Source organism: Gadus macrocephalus, chromosome 23 (genome assembly GCF_031168955.1).
Source record: "Gadus macrocephalus chromosome 23, ASM3116895v1".
Taxonomy (NCBI): domain Eukaryota; kingdom Metazoa; phylum Chordata; class Actinopteri; order Gadiformes; family Gadidae; genus Gadus; species Gadus macrocephalus.
In genome coordinates this window covers 3,332,435-3,356,061 of record NC_082404.1, presented here as the reverse complement: position 1 = coordinate 3,356,061, position 23,627 = coordinate 3,332,435, and the positions used below count along the sequence as shown (strand labels likewise).

Here is a 23,627-nt window from a genome sequence, read left to right as displayed (position 1 = left end):
TTGAGAGAAGTACAACGTTGGCCCAGATGTATTTGGAAGTGTGAAATACAGTCTTTTCCTTTTTTTGGTGGCATTGTTTGGAGAGATCAAACACAACGCACAGCTACCACAGAGACATTTGAGAGAGAAGTGGGAATTTTGTAGTCCGATCACAGATATGTGTTAAGCAGTACTTCTTTGTATACCCACTTAGTTTAGTAACTATACAACGATTACAAAGTGAATGAATACTTTATTCCGGACTCGAAGTTCCATTTACAAGACAAGAATACAAATTACATGACAATACAAATACGACGTCACACAGATTAAAATACATATAAGCATCGATTCCAATGTTTCCACAACCCAGAGGAGTACCTTGTATCACTCTGTTTAGTATCAGTGGTAAAGTAATCTGCAAAACTTCCTAGTATCACAAATCAATTTTACTTATCTTTTTATCTCACCTGCCATTTTCTGTGTGGTCTGGTATGGGTGGTATGATGGTATCTCTTTGCCTCCTGGTAGTTTCAGCCCCGTGCCCTGCAGCGCTAGTATAATTCACAAGCTCTTTGTTAGGGCTACTTATCTGCAACCTTTCTCCTTCCAGTACTTTATGACTTGTTTACAAATGACCCCCCGCTCCCACAAAAGATTGTAATTTTCTCCACAACCGGCCCTATTTTTTCTGTCTCAATTCTATGCCTGTGTCGCAGACAGAAAATGTGTCCATTTTCTGTCTGCGTATTTATGAGCCTGCCTCTTATCGATCACATCTCCTTTGTGTTTGTTTGGTGTTTGAAGTCTCAACACTGAGTTTTGATAATCTAGCTTTTATAGATTATTTCTTCTCTCAACAGCCATCCACAGTGCAGCTTAATTAGTTTGAAAGCATTAGAAAAGGTTTAAAGATATGTTTAAAATATTTTTGCATTGATGTCTTAAAATATATATTTTGACGTTAAACACAAGGATTACCATCAATTACACTCCATCGATCGTGACATCTCATTAAGAATACATTTATCTTCAAGGGAGCAATGCGATGCTGCTAATGTGTTAAGTAAGGCAGGGATTAGAGGGCCATCTGTCTCGGGGATATCCCGTCGTCAACCCCCAGCGCTGCTGTCTGTAACAGACGACACCACTGGTCTAGTGGTGTCGATCTGCTGGTCTAGTGACACAGTGCCGTCACATGAATGACACGAGAAGGACAGGGAGAAGGTGACTAGAACAATATCATTATTCTGCTGTTCCTCTGACGCAATGCATTAAAGTAAAATCATCCATCTCCCTAGTTCTATCTCTATCTGTCTGTCTGTCGCTCTCTATGGCTCTATCTCTTACTCTGACTCTAAAGACAAAAGCCAAAATGAAAAGCAATCCTATTTAAAGACATAAGATAAAGTGAACATCATGGAACTGTGAGTAAGTGTATGCACAATTGAATGCTCAGTGAGATCTTGAGAATCTGTTTATGCAAAGATTTTCCAACATGTTTCCAACGGTGCGTATCACAACGGTACGGACACAATCTAAGCACCAATTGTGCTAAGATTATGCACGAGCTTTGAGTCCACACCCCATCAACGCCTAGCCTAGGACCCAGACAAATGTGCAAGCTCAAGTTTATGCTCTGGCATAGTGGTAAGGCCCCTCCCGGTCAAACAAATCACATGATTCGTTGCTGAAAGGTCTGGAATTGTGTCGATAGGTATTTTGTTCTGCTTCCATTGATAGTGCTCCTTGGAAATCGGCCCTAATTCCACACTAATGTGCATTTGTGAAATGGTCTGGCAACGACAGGCTTATCAACTTTCTTAATTTACCAACCATGGTTCTCATTATTCCCATAATAACCTACATTTCTCATTAAAATGTTACTCATTCATAAACATGAGGGTATGCTTCATTCATTTATAATACAAAAGGGAAAGTGAAACAACGGTGAAAGTGGTGAAAAAGTCAATCATACTAATTACATTTAGAAAATCAATTGCCACTGCAAATTGCGCTTTTCCTTTTGGCCTGTTCAATTGCAGAGCACTGGGAAAAGCATGTATTATGGAGTCAGGCAGATAATAACCTTCCACAACCCTGATTATCACACGGCTTAAGGTGGATTGGTATATCCCTAATCCCTTATATCACCCGGACACCTCTGTTCAAAGGTTCTTGTTACGTCCACTGTGTGTATTTTGCTGTCTTGTTGTCCCTCTGTCATCATGGTCAGAAGCTAGTTCATTATCTACCAATCAGCTCATCCAATTTATCAGTTGCCAGTAATGGGAGGCCTGCCGCCACCACCATTTAGAAACTGTTTGCTGGTTTCTTTTGCTTTCTCTTGCTCTCTCTCTTTGTCTGCTGAGTGTAACCCTGCATGTGTTATGTGCTTGCATATACTAAAAGCATTGATAGAATTGTTTGATTCTTTGCTATATATACACATATATATTATATATATGTATATATATATGTATGCATTTATATATTGTCTTTCTCATGAACATTGGGAAATGTTTGTGGTCTGTTTCTGTCAGTCTGATCTCTTTGACATGTCTTTGTTGCCCCATTGCGGTCTTGGGACAGGTTGGCAGACGCTTCTTTACACATGCAGTGTAGTGCTGTTGTCTGCTTGGATACATTAGGTTAGTTAGGTTAGGTTGGTTGCTACCCACCGTATTTATGTCCTAACCCTTTACTTTAGGTTAGAGGAGGTAGGTAGACATATTCTACACCTTGCCGTGTTCTGGAAGAAAGTTGTCTAAACCGGATCGCTTGTAACTCACTTTATTTGTTAAAGTATTTCGGTATGGTAAATATGAAGCAAAAGGAGGGGAATTATATTGAACGCGCGCGTGGAGCGACCCACGGCTGACCTGTCTTCCAGCCACGGGGCTACCAACGGGACTCCCATGGGTTTCTGACCACCTCTCACTCCCGCTCCGCGATTGTATCAAGTAGGCGTGGCCTATGTGACGCATTGGCTCCGGCTTCCTCACCTGTCTAAAGGTGCTGCCATCTGTGGCTGGAGTAGTTATTACAGCTTGTATGTTGGTCCTGCTCCCCTTATGGCTATGTATAGTAGTTGCAGCTTATGTGTTCGATCCTGCTTCCTTGTGGCTATGTGGAGGTAATGCAGCTTATGTGTGCGATCCTGCTTCCTTGTGGCTATGTGGAGGTAATGCAGCTTATGTGTTCGATCCTGCTTCCTATGTGGCTATGTGGGGGTAGCTTATGTGCTTAAAATACGTAACAACCTATAGCTTTTCCTCCCCTTTGTGAGCTGATAGGTTAGTAAGGTTTGTTTTTGTTATTTTCCTTGGCAACAATTAAGTCCAAAGAGGCTTGCTCGTGGTGTCATACATACTTTGTGTTTTACGGTCACCTGGCCACTTATCCCTCAGTTAATCAAATTCTTCATCATCTGTTGCTTCTAGTCTTTTATTATTAATCACAGAACTAGCGAACCCATGTCATTTTTATATCTGTTACTATCCCCTACTGGGGGTGTTCACAGTTATATTGAAAGTATGGTTATTTATTTAGAATGACGACTTGGGATGTGATGTGTGTGGCGATGCATGGTGGATACGTCCTGGTTGAGTGGAAGCATGATTTAGGTTTGAAGTATGCAGGCTTTGTCATAATCTAAATTTTATCTATGTTATTTAGTTTTCGTTCTACCAGATGTCCTTGGACTTTTCCCCTTACTTCACATATCGTACCATTACCATCTGCAATTACTTCATGCACTCTTCAACCCTTAATTCCCTTGTTGGTTTGTTGTATTTTTCAAGTCCCTCAGTTTTTCTGTCCCCTCATTGTTGTTCCTTTGTATTGCGACTTTTCTATGCCAGTTCATGGAACTGCGATTTGTTGAGTGCTCTTTATTAAACTATCTTTGATTATTTACGTTAATATATATTTTTATTGTTCAATAGTTTGATGTTTATTTTTGCGTGTTTGTTATCCACAGGGTATGTCAGCCAATAGGGGGAACTGATCTTGATGGCCATACAGCTTTTGGACTACAATTGGCCTGACATCCTCGGGGGTTTGAGGGCGATGCGGTCTGATAGTCAAGTCAATATCGACCTCCCCGCCCGACCTTGGGACGAGACATGTGTCATCTTTGCTTCGGCAGGAAACTTTTGATCAAGGAGCAGCCACGGAGTGAAGCGAGGAACACAGGCTCGTCCTTCAATTGTTACTCCTTGTTGCACAATGAGTATTCCTCTCGTTTTATTCAATCCCAAACAGTTTGGTTGCAATTTCCCTGCAAAAATGTCTAAGGAAGATTCATAAACCAGACGAATGTCAAAGTAGGAACACAGGCAGCTGGTTTGAAGATGAAATAAGAATATACATGTATTCATTTTACAGTGACACAGTTTGTACATAACATTTACCTATAACATGTTTTTTACAAAGAAGTTGTCTTAAGCCCAATGATTACTGCAAGTAGGCCTAATGAATCTAATCACAAGATGGCTAATGACAACATACGCCATTAGAGGGCAGTGTGCAAACCCACTTTATGCTTTGTCTACAAATTGATTATTTTGAAGTCTTTAATAATTGTACATGTTAGGCAGGCTTCATAAAAAGCTTGCATATATTTAGCATAGTTTCAATGACTGTTAAATCAAATAATGTAACAGCAGTGGTCCTCTGTTTCGAGCCCTACCACTCCTCCTGGAACAGTTGGCAAAAGTCTAGTCCGGAGGCACAGTGTTGATGGAGTGAAGACGAAGTGTGAATAGTTCAGATGAAGATCCATGTCTTGCTGCTAGGTCCTTTTCTCTTAAACGTTGGAAATAAAATAGAAAAGAACGAACAACCTCAACTCTACCTACGGGAAACTAGGGTCTGTAAAAAAAAATAGGTGGTTGTAAAAAATGTCAAAAGTATCATCAAATCTGTAAAATCTGTTTGGGTGCCTAGAATTAACAAGGGCTACACTAGCATGTTACTTCTGTGCTTCTGTGACTTGATGACGTAACCAAGGCATGGTCACTGTAAACAAGCTGTCTCAGGCAGTTCAGGAGACATGTTTTCTGTGGGAGAGTAACTCCCTTTGGCATGGACTTGGAAATGTGTAGCTTTGCAGACCGTATACATGGATAACACATTAAATGAAAGGGGATAACATGACCCCTTTAACTTCCCTGAAGGCTTGGGTTCCTACATGGAAACGACAATGTGTTGTTAGATGGAGGGTAGAGCATTGAGGAGGACAGGATGTTTAGTGCAGTCATGGGTTGAGCCATGCAGCCACCCAGAAGAAGCTGCCTGGACCAATAGTGTTGCCTTCTAAACATTCTCCAGAAATCAACTTTCTTTACCATTCCCACTGACTCGACATTAATGAAACCATGATTCCGAATTGGAAATTTGAAAATATTTAATATTATTTTGGTAATTATTGAACAGTGAGATGTCATTCAGTTTCTTATAATAAATAGATGCTCACTTGAAGACCTTGTAAAAAGTGCCTGATTCCCATCATGTCAGCCTTTTTTCTTTTGGTTTCCCTAAACATAATGTGGAATATTAAGGAACTTAACATATTTTACTCGAATATATATAATTTATACGTAAAAGTTTGGCTGATAAGCTGCAGTTTTATACAAGAGCTGCAGAATAAATCTTCACATTAAGAAACATGCAATTATGATAATTTGGGTTTGCTGGCCTTAATTAGAAGTAGAAGACTGGGGAGGGGTAAGTGAGATGCAGTGAGGAACAGAGGTTAATGGAAACTCTTCAGTCCATTCTCTTCGGAGAAAATGAGTTTATCTATTCTATTCTATTATTGCATTTTTCCTAGTTCTCTCAGGCAAGTCTGCAGGGATCACATTCTGCTGAAAAAGTGAGGGTGCTGGAGATGGCTGGGGGTGGTGGCGACGAGTGGGGGCAATGGAGACGGGTGGGGGTGCTGGCGACGGGTGGGGGTAATGGAGACTGGTGGGGGTGGTGGAGATGGGTGGGGGTGCTGGCGACTCTACGATTCTACAAGCTGGCGACTCTACAAGCACCTACGATTCTTAGGTGCTTGACATAATATATTTTATTTTACTCTGTATTATTCCAAAGCAAATAGACTCTGTTTTATAGAAACATGTTCACGTTACCTCTGAAAGTATAAAGCAATCAATTTGATTTTGCAATAGGTCACAGTTGATGTTTTTCGATTTAGCAGCCTGGATGGATTGTTCATATATGTTGTATTCATCAGAGGGTGTTTGTCATGATGACACATTAAAAAATTTGGTATGATCTGTATAGCCTTTCCGTTAAGATGCCTACACTCAGTAGCAACGATCCTTTTAAGTGTACATGTAAGCAACTCTACACACACACACAAAGCAGTTTTCTCTCTCTCTCTCTCTCTCTCTCTCTCTCTCTCTCTCTCTCTCTCTCTCTCTCTCTCTCTCTCTGTTGCTCTGCAGTATAGAGACAGTATGAGAGAGAGAGAGAGAGAGAGAGAGAGAGAGACAGAGAGAGAGAGAGAGAGAGAGAGAGAGAGAGAGAGAGAGAGAGAGAGAGAGAGGAGAGAGAGAGACAGAGGCAGAGGCAGAGAGAGAGAGAGAGAGAGAGAGAGAGAGAGAGAGGGAGAGAGAGAGAGGAGTAGAGGAACATGACATAGTAAGGATAGCAGAGCACAAAAGAGTGTAAGAAGTGGGCCAGTCCAGCGACCACTGGGCATGTTGGCGTCTGTGTTTTAGTGTGTCTGGGGGTGTGCACGTGCGCATGTTGTTTCTTTGAGTGGTACGTGGGCAAGGAATGATAGTGCAAAGTGTACATAGGAGCACTTCTCAGAGCCCTTAGGACTGTCGACATGAGCAGAGCCACCTTCTTCGAGGTAGGTCCAGCCGGACTTAACGTACTCTATCAACATGTGCCGATCTTATCCCAACACAGGCAATTGGACATGGAACGCTACATTGTGATATATGAATCCAACAATATGTACATGATTAGACATTGTTATGAATGTTTTTTGAATGTTATAACAACCATAGTAGGCTACTTTTTCATTCAATGAATGAAACAAATACAGAACTAGTATTCACACACAATACTACCCTATTATAAGACCGGATTTACACAATCACAATACTAGAATACAATCAAGAAAACAAGTAATCAAACTACAACGTCTCTATCCAGCATAGCTTTAATGTCTCAATGTTGTGTGCAAGGTTCAGAATCTGTAGTAGCCTATTTGAAATGAGGTCCTGAAACTGATGTTGTTAATACCAGTATATGTTTGATGCTGAAGCCCCATTGCCATATACTGTGTTTCCCTTAGTGAAATATTCCAGCATTTTTTTTTTATTTCAGTCATGATGGTGTTGTGCAACTTGTGCCACTCAAGCAAACATTGCTTTATGAGTGCTTTTTGAAGCCAGAAAGAAACTATAGGTGATTTGACTGTTGTCACCTGTCGACTGGGGAAATCATTATATTTTCGTTTAGAAAAAAGCCTAACTTGTGATCTTATGAAACAACTTGAAAATGTAATTAAATAGATGATGTCAATGCGACAGTTTTCATCAAGTTCTTTAAATTGTCAGTTTTACTTATTCGGGGCAGACAACACAGACGACAAGAAGCTTCATTACAGCCACAAAGCACGTTCTAAAATTTGTTCCACAACTTTCTGATGTGTAAATTATGAGAAAAGTATGAATGCATTATAAACATTGTTGCTTCAACACCAGCATTCTTCCCTGGCTGCTAGTGCTTTCATGGAGCCAATACGTATTCTTGTAAACAAGTGCGGTAATGTGATAATGGCTGCAGGCCAGTGGCCTCAGGTTCATCTATGATGCTTAGCTGCTTGTGAGACCGAACCTTGCAGCCAAATGTTACTCACTTGACTGCTGTGATTATTTAACATTTCTGATTGGGATATTCTCCTTTTGGTTTTAGCTCATCTGTCTTGTGACGCGGTACAATATGTGTTGAATATATAAGTATATAGATTAATATAAACAATAGACCCAGACCTTATTCACAAGCACCTGCTGGACTGTCTAGTCACTAGACCCTCTGCATACTACCTCATCAGCTGACTTTACAGTGTGTTGCAGGGGGCCAGGGGTTTTGGTATGTATCGGGCAGACCGCCCTATCGGCAGCTCGTTAAAAGGCAGCGCATTAAAAGCCTGTAATTTATAGATGGACTTATTGATTCTCTTTTCATCAATTGGTTCTCTTGAGATCTCATTTACAGCAATACTGTTTTGGTGTGTCTTTGAGATGTGCAGATTGGTTCAGATTTGTAATACTTTACACGGTTTCACATTAGAATAAGAGTGCATTTATTAACCCTTGTTGGGGTTCTTAAAATGAATAAATTCAAGATTAGCTTATGCAGTTGTAAACAGGTACTCATAGTCTAGGTTTTCTAATGGTGTTCAGGTTATCTAAAGGTGTTCATTTTAACTAAGACATAAATTTTCTACATTATTTAGTAGGGTTAGGGTTGCTTATTAGGTGTTTTTTGCTAGGGATTGGGATAAGGGTGAGGGCTATCTATTAGGGTCTGGTTTTAGGTTTTGTTTGTGGATTAGGGTACCTTTCCTATTATTGCAGAATAGGTTTTGTTTGTGGGGTTAGGGTAGCTATTCTATTATTACAGGGTATGTATGATCTACTGAGCAATAATCTGGATGTTTGGGCAGAATTTTGAGGTAATTTAAATTGTAGATATTATTTAATTACTTGGTTCCAATTCTATTATTTTTTTACCCAAAATCTGGACGTTTCAGGGAAGATGGAGTGATGTCTTTTGTGTCATGTGATTAATTTTCAAAATGACCTATTACCAACAAATGGCAAACTACATTGTTAGTAGTAGTCTTCTCCCTTACAATCATGTTGGACCAGCATCACAGCCCCTCCAGATGCATATTAAATGTTCCCAGCTCTGTGCTTGGCCTTCTTTCATCCCATGAAATAAAGAAAGAATACAGCAAGATTAAACACAAGGTCTGAATACTTTAGTTTGTTTGGCCTGTTTTGAGGCAAGTTAATTGAAACAAACTTTTCTCAAATCGTTTTTGTGTTCACTACAAATAGGACCCCAAAACATTTCTAAAATAAATGCCTACACTAACTTTAATTATGGAAATGTTCTTCAGAAATGTTAACTCATTTCAACATGAGTTTCACACTGAAATAAAAAAAACCTCTCTCTGTTCCTCTCTTTCCCTTTCAACAATGTGCTGAGCACAAATCTGTCTGGTGTCCATTAGCTAGTTAGAAGACTGTCCAGCTCAGGCCCCCAATCCCAGCCAGCAGGACAGCTCTGCTGAGCCACACAGTACAGTGCTCTTAGGGCTGATTGTACTTGGGTTGGTGTGTGTGTGTGTGTGTGTGTGTGTGTGTGTGTGTGTGTGTGTGTGTGTGCGCGCGCGCGCGCGCGCGTGTGTGTGTGTGTGTGTGTGTGTGTGTGTGTGTGTGTGTGTGTGTGTGTGTGTGTGTGTGTGATAAAGGCTTACTCGCTTCTGATCCGTGTGGTTGTGAGTCCAATGACCTCAACTATTTCAAAGGGAGTCAGTTCTCAATAGGTTGTAGTGGTGGGATGATCACCAGTCATAGTCAAAACATCATATTTCATGCCAAGTGATCAATGTTTGATGGTTAAAGTGCACATTCAAATTACATGTGCTATCAATTCAGAGCAAACCAAAAGTTATTTTTCTGTGGAAATTATTATTAAGCATCAATTAACCCAAAACTGAACATTTAAAGTTGGCAATTCAATCTAAAGCCAACCAAGTAATTCAACATAAGTTGCCAGTTCAGACTTGTATTTCCCCAACAAGTTGGACTGTCTTAAAAAATATATACAAAATACGAAATACAAAACATAAAAAAAACATTATAGAAAATACAAAATACAAAATACGAAATAGAAAACATAAAATAAACATTATAGCTCCGACAATAGTTTTCTGCCTCTGGTGAATATACTTCAGATGGAACGTTTTGAAGCCATTGTGTGTAATTGTAAAACTAGTCGGTGGAAGGGGACAGCACGCTTTTAGTTTCTTGGACACTAATCGAATAACACCACAGTTAGTGTGGATATGTGTTGCCGGTGGTTGAGGTTGATGGCCGTGCCCAAAAGAGGTTAAGCTCCTCACTCACAGTATAACACCTCGTATACGATGGTAATAAAAAAGTATCAAAAATGCTTTGCTTTTTGTGTTATTAAAATCACATTCAAAATTGAGGGAGTAGGAAACAGTTTATCAAACCGCGATTCTGCAGCAAGGGCCTCTGACGGCTTCAATTCAGGCAGGGAAAGATATGAATACACTTTTTTTTTTCTCCAAACATACAAATGTTTGTTCAGAGAACCTAATGATTATCTGGAGCTTGAAGATATGTATTGGGACAAGCCCTAGTAGAGGAACAACAAGCCAAAGGTACGAGACAAGCCCGTGAAGCTCTCCTCTTCCCTCCTGCGAGGGAGGCGCCCCACTCGTGGCCTGAGGAGCAGTTTGGAAGGCCAAAGAAAAATGACTCAACTACGACACAACTACGACTCATTGTAGAGGTGTATGGATTTAAATCGATGTAAAAATTCTGGTGGTGTATAAGATCTTGAATAATACCAACGCTTACTCTTACAACATCACTGCCTTTGTATTCAAGATATTTTTTAGTAGTCAAAAATAAGCCAAGTAAAATTGCTGTCTTCAATGTGTCCCGTTTATCGATGAGAAGATTTTTCAACATATCTAGCAGTAGCGTAGGCCCACACAAAATTGTGTTGGCCATCCTTTCCCAGAAAGAAATTACTTTAAAGGGCACGGCACTGTTAATTGCCAAGTGGCAACAGAAATTGCACATATAACTAAACATGGTATATAACAGGTAAACATTAAAGGTTGGGTATGCGATTTGCGAAACGCCAGCAGATTTTGAAAATACACAACTCAAATGGTCCTACCCCCTCTCCTTCAACGCTGAATCTGACTCCACCCATTCCAAGTACCTGGACGCGCAATCATGCACGAGCGCGAACAGAGATGCGCGAGAGCGAGCCAGGCTAGCGTAGGTTTTCGTTTAACAACATGGCACTACATTCAGCTGTAAGTTGCACCCAGTACCGCGGGAAGTAGGGGTGCTGGGGGTGCTGCAACACCCCCTGTCCGAGGCCGTCTTATCACAGAAAACGATCATTTCTAAAAACTCCGGCCAAAGTGGAGATTTCTGAAAACGCCGGTTACGTGTTGTCGTGTCAACGGGGAGAAACGGGATTTTAGGTTCTGAAGCGTCACATTATGCACCAGGAAATGCTTAACGTCATGTGAGCGCCCGCTGTACCGTATTGGTCAGAATATAAACACAAACCCCATTGTAAGACGACCTATATTTGGAAAAAAGATTTGAAGACCTGGGGCCGTATTCACAAAGCATTTTATCTTACCGCTAGGAGTGCTCCTAACTCGCGCTAAAACATTTTACGTAGGAGTTTTTTCTTAAAAGTTATTCACAAAGCCGCTGAGACCTACTCTTACTAAGGATAAATCACAAAGAGTGAACTAAGAGTGACGCGCCGTTGCTATGGATTACGTCAATTCTCATGCACGAGTTTAGAAGCAGTCAGTTCGGTGATTGGTTGTTCAGACGAGCCCACTGAATCACCGAAAAACAAGGAAATAGCCTAGGCTAGAAATGAATTCCTATTAAGTAGTTATAGTGCAGTTAGCAGAATACACGCATGATGACAATTTTGTGCAGACCACGATAATGACGTTGTAGCCTGTACGTTCAAGAGAGAGAAAGCAAACAATAAAAATACGTACAATTTAAAAGAAAATAATTGTTATGAACTACACAAGTGTTGACTGATTTGTGCCAAGGTGTTTACCTAAAATGTGTTTTCAAAGTGATCCCTAAATGCCGGTCCACTCGGTTCCACACGGCCAAATTCATTGTCATGTTGATCGCCATCATCATCATCATCATCATCATCATCATCATCACCATCGTCTGGCTGTGGAATGTTCCTCCGCTTGCAGAGGTTGTGTAGAATGGCACATACAGTAATGACTGTGCTTGCCCTCTCTGGGGTGAGGCGTATTTCGCCGTGGAGGACATGAACCGACGTTTCATCTGCCCAATTCCTCTCTCCACAACATTTCGTGTATGTTTGTGTGCTCTAGCATATATGGAAGAAATCAGTAAACAATAATAAATATGGATTCAACAAATAAAAGGCGTCAAAGAGCCAATACGATGTGTTTTACACGTAGGACTAAGCGTAATATGCGTAATCACTTACATGTTATACTTTAACTGTGCTCCCGGTTGTGGATTGAGGTAGGGTGTCTAGAGCCACGTCTTGCATGGATAGTCACTGTCTCCCAGCAAGTGACACCCAACTGGTACATCTCAAAAAGCTGCCTCAGACCGCTCTCCATTAAAATGCGCGAATCATGGGTAGCTGAAGATCCAGGCCACTTTGCAACAACATCCAGTAGGTTAAAATTTGCATCAAAAACAACCTGCGTGTTGATGGAATGCACTTTCGTCCTATTGACGAACACGTCCTCGTCTTTTGATGGCGCAATCATTTTTATGTGCGTCCCGTCAATAGCACCGACCACACCGGGCATACCTGCAATTGCCATGAAGTTGGCTTTGATCCTGTGTAATTGTTGAATGTCCAAAGGAAAGTTTATGGCACGGCTGACTGATGGTTGCGATATTTTTAAATCGTCGGCATTGCAAAGTTGCATTTCCCCTGTTGCTAAATAACGTAGTGTGGCCAAACATTTTATTTCGGGACTAATCTGATTATTCCTGTTAGTCAGGGATGTTATTGCATTGCGATTAACTCCACAACAAGTTTAATACCCTAACATTTCGTCTCGCAGGCATTTACGATTCTTTGTGAATAGGTCTTACTGAGTTAGGAGTCCTCTTGAGGACTTTTAAGCTCTCCTAGACTTAGGTGCTACTTTTAGGCCTAAAATACTTTGTGAATTGCTCTTAGTGAAAAAAGTTAGGAGTCCTAAATTTAAGAGTGACACGCCCATTATTTTTAGGAGTTACTCCTAAATTCGCCAGTTAGGACCTACTTTTAGCCCTAAAATCCTTTGTGAATACGGCCCCTGATCTGTACCAGGGGCATCTAAGCAAGGCATTTTCCATTCTCCTAATTACCTATTATAGCGCCGTGCTAAGGATAATTTTGGTTATAAATTACAGAATTGAGTATCTTAATTGATTCTAAGCCAAGAACCAAGTATTAATTCCAAGGACCAAGGGATAATTTCCTTAATTATAGAATACAATCTGTGTTAGGGAATATAGAGCGAGCCCAAATTCTCAACACAGAGATACAGTGTAAATAAAGGGGCAACAAGGAGTCAGACAGAGAAGGGTTCTGCAGCAGGCGGGTAGTCAGACAGGCGAGGGTTCAGCAACAGGCAGGTAATCAGACAGGCGAGGGTTCTGAAACCGGCAGGTAGTCAGACTGAACACAGGGAGAAGACAGTTAGTAAAAGCAACAGAAAAAATGTTTAGCGACCTTAACACGAGGAAGGACGATTTTTGTCTTGAGATCCAGGGTTGATATACTTTGTGCTTATGAAGGCGATTGCTGGCAGGTTTGTAGACCGAGGGAGACGGATGGAAAGACAATGCTCCCAATTAGGTGGCCGAAGTGGACGCTTTGACATTACCCCTCCCGCTACGGACGCCCGACTGAATTGAGCGGAATTGGTTCCTTATTAAAGTCCCAGATGAGTGAAGCATCCAGGGTTAGACTCCGGGGGATCAAAGATCGCTCCTGTGGCCTTTAGCCATCCCAGTCCACAAAGTACTGGAGTCCCTTGCCGCAACAATGCACATCTAGTAGTGGACGGACCATAACAGCTCAATGATTGGTGGGGCTCGGAGTTGGTAGAGACACAGAGCAGGGCAGAGCATGAAGTCTCCAGGTATGTGAACTGGCGCATGGGAGCCAGAATGGAGTGAAACAGCTGAGCTGATTCCCCAATGAGCACATGAAGGGAGAAAACCCAGTTGGTGAGGGAATTATCTGCATACCTGACCAAGGGGAGTTGGGAACTCAGCGAGGATGAATTGGCATTGGTAACGCAACGCAGCGCGGCCTCCATCCCATGGATAGCCCGCCCTGATTGTCCATTCATCTGTTGGTGGGAACCAGAAGAGAGCAGTAGCTACCGGTGCCATACCTGTGATATGAACTGAAGTCCACGGTCAGAGACGATGGCTGTAGGAATGCCATGTGGCCGGAACACGTGGAGCAACAGAAGGTCAGCTGCCCCTAGCAGAGGAAAGTTTAGGTACGTTTAAGGGGCGGAGCAAGCCAAACTGGGTCTGGTTGAGGACTTGTTCTGTCCACAGGTGGAACATGCAGCGAGGAGCGAGCGGGTGGCCTTGTCCATGATGGCCCTCCAGAACCGTTGTCGGAGGAAATCCAGGGTGCGGGTTATGCCTGGTTGGCAGGTGAGTCTGGTAGCGTGAGCCCACATAAGCACTCTAGAGTCAGGGACGCAGAGTCAGGGACAAATAACCGGTTGAGAGGACTGGTACCTGGGTCAGGCTGTTGCTCCTGCGCCTGGAGCACTGCTGACTCAATCTCCCAAGTGAGGGTGGCGATGAGACACGATGCCAGCAGAATGGGCTCAGGTTCTTGCAGGGTTCCTCTTCAGAGTATGAGTGGCACATGGCATCCGGCTGCATTTTACGGGAGCCTGGTTGGAAGGTCAAGGTGCCGGTCCTGCCCTCCACACGAGCGGGCAGATTACCGTTAAGGGCTTTAGCCTTTAGTCATGCACCTCCTGTTCGATAAAGTTCTCCTCCGCTCTGGAATCCAAAATAAGTTTGAGGGGGAGTGTCTGGTCTCGCTACAGGAAGACGGCATCGAGCGACGGACGAGAAGCCAAGGGGTTGAGGGCAAGACTCTTCAGGACCCCTCGGGCTACTGGCGACGCAGCTCGTTTCGGACAACGGGGGTGGTCGGGGGGGTTCACTGCGATGCTCGCACAGCCGGTTGTCTACCCGGATGGGGGGGGGGCAATCAGCTGGTGGAGGTTTGGAGGATCCTCCAGGGACACCAACTCATCTTTGACAACGTCACAGAGTGCACGGAGAAGCGCCCCCTGCAACACTTGTTGCAGGGGGCGCTTTCAATTTTGGAGTGAAATAAATAGAAATACAGGACAATCCATAAAGCCATAAGACTCTTTAAACAATACGTTGTTGGTTGATTATCTTTTCTTTCTCTAATGATAGGTTGAGGTCCTTGATGCAAAGACAAGAAAGCAGATTTGTTTCCTAGATAAGGTACGTCTGCACCTGAACTCAACTCCTCTTGATTCACTCATTCATCAATGCCAAACAGTCAACTAACTAGAAAGGATTACTCTTTTTCTCCTGGTATTGGTATAGACTCCCCCACAGTGTAGCTCATTAAGCAAACGCTACATAACAAGGTTATTGAACCTGTCCGTCTTCCCCCTTCCCCGCTCAGGGTGGATGGACGTAACAAGCGTGCATGTTATGTTTCTCAAAGGTGGAGCCCTACTCCACAATAGCAGACATCAAGAGTCTTGTTCACAAATCCTGTAAGTATTAACAGCACACTGGTCGCCTTGGTTGCTAGCTCCTCTTCACTTCACATACTTGCTTATCTCAACATAGCTTTGCACTATATTGAATGAATATAAATTCCTTACATTTGTAAATGGCAGATAGCTAACTCTAAAGGCTTCTAGATGCTGCTCCTGACCAGTACATCTATAGGGCCTAGCGTCCCCCAGAGGATCTGATAAAAGTGTAATTCCTTGTTTGAATGTTTGAATTTTGCAGAGCCGTCAACAATCAGCATGTCCAATCAAAAAAGGTTCACAAGTGTTTGCCAAAGGGGCTGGGGCAATCTGGCTCCGCCCAAGTAGCGAATACACCATTATAATTAATTGTTATCTGTCCTGAAGCCAAACTGGCAAGCACCCCCAGCCCGCTTACTCTACTGTGTGTGTGTGTGTGTGTGTGTGTGTGTGTGTGTGTGTGTGTGTGTGTGTGTGTGTGTGTGTGTGTGTGTGTGTGTGTGTGTGTGTGTGTGTGTGTGTGTGTGTGTGTGTGTGTGTGTGTGTGTGTGTGTGTGCGTTGCAGATCCCCAGTGGTATCCAGCCCGTCAGGCCCTGAAGCTGGACCCCAGTAAGACATATTAGTGCTGTTGAGCTAATCTATCAAATGGCTTCTGCTGTTTCAAACCAATTATCCTTTAACTGAAACATTGCGCTTTTACACCATAGGCCTCCTCAGGTGGCAAAACACCACAAATCAACTAATGAGCTGATATGCTGTATGGAGAATAGATCTCTTTCCTTATTGTTAGACGCATTTTCTCGTACTTCTCGAACTCGTACCAAAAGAAAGTTGATGCTTGGCATCATTAACGCTTTTTCTCTCCCCATTAAAAGTTGGCCCAACTCACACTGCCACGCCACAGTAAGACGGCATAAGAACCCGCTTTCTTCCATGCTATACCCTGACCAGGTCAATAGATTCTAGCAGTTACTCTGCACTCATAACATAAGGATTGAAAACACGTCTATTGAAGTAAAGAAAGAAAGAGCCAGCAGTGAGTGGCATGAGGCCGTCAGAGCTCCGATTATGAGCTTTCGGCTCGTCTTCTTTGCGAGAAGCAGAGGGATGGAGGAAAGCGCTCTGGTAATAGATGCTATTTGGGCCAGCCCCCCCCCCCCCCCTCCTGAGCCGGATCTAAAATAGGCTTTCTATTAGTGCACCATATTATCTATAAAACAGGTTAGGAGCACTGGGTCACCCAGACCTTCATCACAAAGTTAATTTCAACACACTCACACACACACACACACACACACACACACAAACACACAAACACACAAACACACAAACACACACACACACAAGCTCTCTCACACACACACACACACACGCACACACACATACACACACGCTCACACACACACACACACACACAAACACACACACATATATATATATAAACATATATATATATATATATATACCTATCCACACACACACAGTGCAGATGCGCATAATTCTATTTAATTCTAGTAAATTAAGGGATAATCTTCAAATAGCAAAAAATGCATCCAAAAATGATTTAGTTTAAATCAAACAGATGTTTGAATCAGTGTGTCCATCTTGCTACTAATAAAACCCTTCTTAGGGTGAATCTCGATCGATTATATCAATGAACATTATTTTAAATTCGAGTCTAATCAATTTGAATAGCTTTGCTTCCAATGTATTGTTTGGGTGTCTTCCGTGTTGTGCTCCAGAGGCAAAGGCCCTGAGGGACGAGGAGGTGCTGCAGAGCCTCCCCGTGGGGACCACCGCCACCATGTACTTCAGAGACCTGGGCCCCCAGCTGGGCTGGACCATGGTAGAAAGACCCCGCTCTCAGGAGCCTTCACAGAGCCCTCCGTTACTCTCTCTAAACGGAGAAACGTGGACATTTTGTAGAGAAGGTCGCTCCATCTGTCTTTACAAAGTACTTCCAGAACACAGACGGCCTTTGGAGATTTAGCTGATGGACTTGGGTGTTGCCCAACTAAAGAAAACTAATTTACTGTGGCCGCTTTTGATCATGGAAAACTGTTGCTTTAAACATTCTGAAATGTATCTGGCATCTTAGGAATTTTATGAAAGGTTTAAAGAAACCAAAGATATTCTGCTGATATTAAGTTTAAAGCTTTATTTCACAGATTTTGCATATTGCTTATGATTTCTTTCTGAAAGGTAGTACATTTTTTCATTTTTTGTTATCATATAAAAAGAAAACTGCCCATAGGCATCTTTGTTCTTGTCATGTGTGTCTCTCTTCTCTCTGGTGTTTCATTGGTCTTGTCATGTATGTGACTCTCTTCTCTCAGGTGTTTCTGGCAGAGTACATGGGCCCTCTCTTCACCTACCTGATGTTCTACTTCCGCCTGCCCTTCATCTACCCCCACAGATACGCCTTCACCTCCAGCCCGCTGACCGTCACCACGTAAGGCCCTGAAAAGACGCATCTGATACTTGTTTGGTCTCAGAAACCGTAAAAGGTGACGTAAAGGGAGAGAGTAGTGATACAGGGGGATGAATGGAGAGAGAGCGATAGTCATACAGACGGAAGATTAAAAAGGCTTGGAGCAATTCAAATCTTCTTGACATTAACGACAAGGCCGTGACAAATCCTACAGCTAAGCAAACAGCCAGCATGCATCTCTGTCTCCCTCTCCTCTCCCCTGATCAGACTGGCGTGTGCGTGTCACACGGGTCACTACATGAAGAGGTTGGTGGAGACTATCTTTGTGCACCGGTTCTCCCACGGGACCATGCCACTGAGGACTATCATCAGGGTGAGCCGTTCACTTCATCTCCAATGGAACAATGGATTCTATACTTAGGCTTACATTAATGGTTAGATAGTTATTGTTCATCCTTCTTTATGCAGTGTAAAATCAGTCGTTACACTTTACAATAAGGGAACATTGATAAACCATGAATTAATATTAGTCAATGCACTAATAAACATAAGCTAACAGTTGAATAACAGTTAAAGGTGCTGTGAGCAATGTGGTCACTTTGGCTAGATAGATCTTGCAGTAACCACTCCCCTCTCTCTCGCTCCCCCTCTCTCTCTCCCGCTCTATCTTCCCCTCTCTTCCCCTCTCTCTCCCCCTCTCTCTTCCCCTCTCCCATACCCTCTCTCTCCCCCTCTCTCTCTCCCCTACCCACTCTCTCCCCCTCTCTTCCCCTCACTCTCCCCTTCTCCCCTACCCTCTCTCTCTCCCACTCTCTCTTCAACTCTCTCCCCCTCTCCTCCCCTCGCTCCCCCCCCCCCTCTCCCCTGCATTCTCTCTTTCTCTCTCCCCCTCTCTTCCTCTAGTCAAAACATGATGGTCTTGTATGACTCCTGTTTCTTTTTCCTCTCTCCTCTCTTCTTCTTTCCACTGTCTGCTGTTTTTTTATTTTTTATTGATGTTAGTTGGTGTGTTGGTTTTTTAAGCCTTTCCTGGGAGTGCTGGAATGTGGAATATTTGACCAACACTGAAATGCTTCTGCCTGCCAGTGAACACGCACAGAGGACTGCCCCTTTGTGGAGTTCTCTCTCCTAATTGGAAAAAGTGGAAACTGGTTACCAGAAATGGCAGAGCGAGGTGTAAAGTTTGGTCAGTTACTGACCGAACCTTGGTTTGGTCAGTAACTGACCAAACATACCTTGCAGCACATGGCCGAGGACATTTTAGAGCTATTTATGTGTTTATTTTTTAGAGCTGCCCACACCCATTATCTGTAATGACAATGTAATCAGGCCAATCAGGGACTGTGTTGTAGTTGATGACACAGGCTACCGCTGGCCAAACTGTAGTGGTGTCTCTCAAAGCAAGTTATGGCACTATTGAGTCAATAACTACAATAAAACAAGAAGATTATTTACTAGCAGAGTTTCTTTGCGGAAATGACATTTGAGCCGTATCCACTGAATAGCGCACCATGAAGGCTGGCAGAATTAGTCTGTCAAGACAGCTACTCCCACACACTGAGATGAATGTGGGCGGCTTTAGGTCCAGACTGATCCCTGCAGCAAAACAGAATGTGGAGTCAAGTGAACAGGGGGGTCTCCCAGATGCTAGCCCAGGCTTAACCCAGATGCTAATGCCATGTAAAAATAATTTCGGCTGATGTTAATTAATTAACATATATTAACTAATGTTAATTAATGGTTTATTTATTTACCCTTAGTATAAAATCTTACCAAAAAATGTATGGTAAAAAAACAGTTATTTCTTTATTTAAGCATTAACTAAAATGTCTCTTTTTTGTATTTGTTCCTTAGAATTGTGTATATTATTGGGGATTCTCGGCTTGGTTGGCCTACTACATTAACCATCCACTCTACACACCCCCATGTAAGTTAGTAATACAAACACACCAAAGTCTTTCTTATACATAAACACAAGATGTCATTAAGATGATCATAACTTTTTACTTGCTTTCTGATACAGAATATTCCCATCTCTTTATGCAGATTATGGAGATCTACAGATCAATTCTGCATGTGCTCTTTTTGTGGTACGTATCTATCAATACTTCTAAGAATTGTAAGCAACTTATCACAACTCAACATGACATAATGATCATTGTGAATTATGTCGTTAGGATTTAGGAGCATATATTATTTTCAAGATGGTAGGATAATGCAAAAAAACAGTAATTGCAAGCCGGCTAATATAACAACTGATGGAAGCAAATCATTGCAATAATGTTTCGAATGTTTTAGAAAGCCGTTGGACGTATAAGAAAATGAAAACACCTTTGAATTCCTAACATTGGAATATTGTTATTCGAAAACAAAGTAATCAGATAAAAATTTTCTTGAATTAATATCATATTTTTGGTATCTGCAACATGCATTTTTGTATCTGGATTAAAGAAAATGGTAATTTCCTTTTTAATATCGTGTTCTTTAAATGGTGAAACTTAATTGGAATTTAAAAAAAATACATTTGGATAACCTTTTTTTGGTATAATATTTCAATGTTACAAATTCAAAGGTTTGTTTTTCAAGTTTTTGAGTTAATTCAGAAGAACATTTGGTGCTCTTTACCTCAAGGTGGAAGATATAGGGACCCAAGTACGGAAGCTTGAAATCAAGCTATGCATGTTGTATCCAAGTAGCAACACAATCACATAACAAACCGCAACAACGTTTTGCAAAGCTCACAATTTTGCACTGGTATTCCCCATGTTAAATAAGTTTAATTCAGAAACAGCCTATTTACTTCTAATCCAGGAAGAGCGTTACTTGCCCCTTTTTTCCAAGGCATGAAAACAAACAAAGAAAAAATAAAACAAAAAGTAAAAAATCCTGTGGATACAAACACAAACCACACAATTGAGATTAATCTCTACATTGGAGATCTTGGTCACTGGCGTCCTTAAAAATATGTGTCAAGTTTGGAGATGATGCTTATGAAGATTATGCAGATATGAATAGCCTGTATATGCATTCACAGCGCCCCCTTATGGCTGATTTGGGTATGGCTAATAAAGAGTGTGCCTCGGGGGATCCTTCATACTGTACCAAACCTGTAGGTTTGATCATGATATTTGACAGTAAGGCAACAACTACTTGACATTTCACTGGTCAATAGTGGCCACATAATTTCCTCAAGCGATCACAAAAAATGTCTTAGTGAGGCATGGTATGTTGTCGCTTCCCCGAGGTTTGGTGTTGATCAGATATTCGACAAGGAGGAGTTTCCCTTAAAACAATTTCTGGAAATCCATAATGGCGGAAAATATTTCGGATGCACAGTAATGGTCTGCCAAGTGTCACATCTCTAGCATAAACTATTTAACAGGAAATGCGCCCGACGCAGGAAAACCAATAGATTTCCTTTTGGAGTTACCTGGACTGTGGGTCCTGGTATTCCTCATAATATATCATCTGTAGACGGTATGTCCGCTAAGTGTTGTGTTGAGGTGTGTGTGCCTCAGTCGATTGTTTCTGCCACAGCTGTGTGAGGTGGGAAACTTCTCCATTCACTTGACGCTGAACAGCCTCAAAGGAGAAGGTATGGGACCGATATACACTTTAGTGCTGCTCCAGTCTACATACAGGAAATTGAATAGTTATAAATACATAATCAACACTCCCTGGGATAATAAATTAGCCTTTGAATGGATCATTAAATATTATTATATATGTCAAAGTGATCTGTTTGTTCATCTACGTCTCTATGTTTCCGCTTCCCAGGAACCAAGGTCAGGAACTTCCCCACTCCGACCAGAAACCCCTTCACTTGGTTGTTCTTCTTCGTTTCATGTCCAAACTACACCTACGAGGTGACAGCAGAGACATCTCATCAGCAATGTAGTAGCAATCACAATCATTTGGGGGCCAGGGACAATCAATGATGGTTGTTGTGACATCCTCACCTCAAAGTAGTTGTGTTCCTCATGAACATCCTCCTGAGGTGGTATGCTTTATAATAACGACTGGTCTCTATCTGTGCTTTTAAACACCCAGGTGGGCGCTTGGCTTGGTTTCTCCATCATGACCCAGTGTCTCCCAGGTAAGAATGCCTCCCACTGTGTGCCTCGCCATGGTAATGTTAGCAGCAATACCATACCTCCATGTATACCCCACTGTCACCACTGAGCCATCATCCATCGTATGGACAGCTCCCAGGCTGGGTCCGCCTGTACACCAAGGCACCACCCTTGTGAGGGAGATAGATCGCGCTGGGTGGACTTAAAAATGATGCGACAATCACATTTATCACCCTTTTATGTTTCAGGCAATTTATAATTTTCGATTCAACAACACTGTTGTTGTACATTTTTTTTTAGTAATAGAACATTCATGAATCATACTATTTTACTGAGTTATTTTTTGTTGTTTTGCATACCAATATTTTGACCATATTCAGTGAAAATAGCTTTTTGCATTATGCTGCAGTAAAATATACCGTTATATATATATATATATATATATAAAAACCATGAATTTAATATAATAGGTATATATATATATATATATATATATATATATAAACCATGAATTTAATATAATAGGTATATATATATATATATATATATATATATATATATATATATATATATATATACCTATTATATTAAATTCATGGTTTTAGTGGAAAAAAAGCAGTAAAGATGGTTCCAGTGGTAAAATGAATGGATTATTTTCTATTATTTGGCTTTGTATAATTAGAAGCTCATCTTCAACACTCTGAGGTGTTTTGGTAGCAGCTAAACAAAACCAAAGCCTTGAGGGGTGTTGTTCAATGTTTAATGTTTGAATTCTGCGCTCCCTGCAGTGGCCTTGTACACACTGCTGAGCTTCATCCAGATGAGCGTCTGGGCCAGGGGGAAGCACAGGGCGTACACCCGAGAGTTCAAGGCCTACCCGGGCCTACGTATGGCCATCGTCCCCCTGGTGCTCTGACGGCCTGTGGAGCTCCTGGTCATTGCTGTACTCTGGGAGAGGTCAGCATGGCACTGAGAATAAGTCCTCTGGAATATACTGACTATACTTGTTTTCCTTTCTTTTTTTTTTACAATTAATACAAGGTTTATTGCCAGTTTGTTTAATAAAATGTTATTTATGCTGTTTGTATGCAAACTATGCAAACCTCCTGGTCATCACTGGAGAAAATGTCACAGCTTGCAAAGGGAGGTGAACCTCAAGCAGCGATACATTAAGCTTTACTTAATGTATACAAGCAGACAGAAAACAACCCACAATTAACAACAAATTGTGGCAGAACCTAGGGAACGTAAATACATGAAACACATGCAAACATAATTACTAAACAACACAAAGCAGAAACAGGGTGTTTGGTTGGGGCAGGATCATAAAAGAAAAGCTGTGTGCGTGATCGTTTGACTGAATAGACTTTTACTGGTAAACTAGCCGCACACAACTAAGGACGTTGGAACGTCTTAGTCGCATAAAAAACAACTCATGAAATATGAGTCCTCTACTGACAGCTTTGGTTTTCCTCTTCGGGTTGACATGCCTTTGTAACAGTATCAACATTTGTAAAGTATGACCAACCT

The 23,627-nt window shown here is 41.8% G+C and overlaps 1 protein-coding gene across 6 annotated transcripts; it reads left to right on the top strand.

The window, feature by feature from the left end:
* Nucleotides 1-6,499: 6,499 nt before the first annotated feature.
* LOC132452710 (very-long-chain enoyl-CoA reductase-like) lies at nt 6,500-23,235 on the top strand. 6 transcript variants are annotated; one of them, XM_060045457.1, is made up of 14 exons: nt 6,558-6,850; nt 14,388-14,489; nt 15,279-15,329; nt 15,559-15,610; nt 16,158-16,202; nt 17,336-17,439; nt 17,930-18,045; nt 18,292-18,397; nt 19,879-19,951; nt 20,071-20,114; nt 21,562-21,619; nt 21,802-21,890; nt 22,075-22,120; nt 22,886-23,235. In XM_060045457.1, the coding sequence occupies exons 1-14, from the start codon at nt 6,827-6,829 to the stop codon at nt 23,011-23,013; spliced, it is 1,038 nt and encodes a 345-aa protein (XP_059901440.1). In that variant the 5' UTR covers nt 6,558-6,826; the 3' UTR covers nt 23,014-23,235. The 6 variants fall into 6 exon arrangements, with proteins under 6 accessions (XP_059901442.1, XP_059901439.1, XP_059901441.1 ...); XM_060045456.1 differs by having other exon boundaries at nt 6,501-6,850; nt 21,562-21,890; nt 22,886-23,023; XM_060045461.1 differs by lacking the exon at nt 21,562-21,619 and having other exon boundaries at nt 6,509-6,850; nt 22,886-23,023.
* The last annotated feature ends 392 nt before the right edge of the window (nt 23,236-23,627 follow it).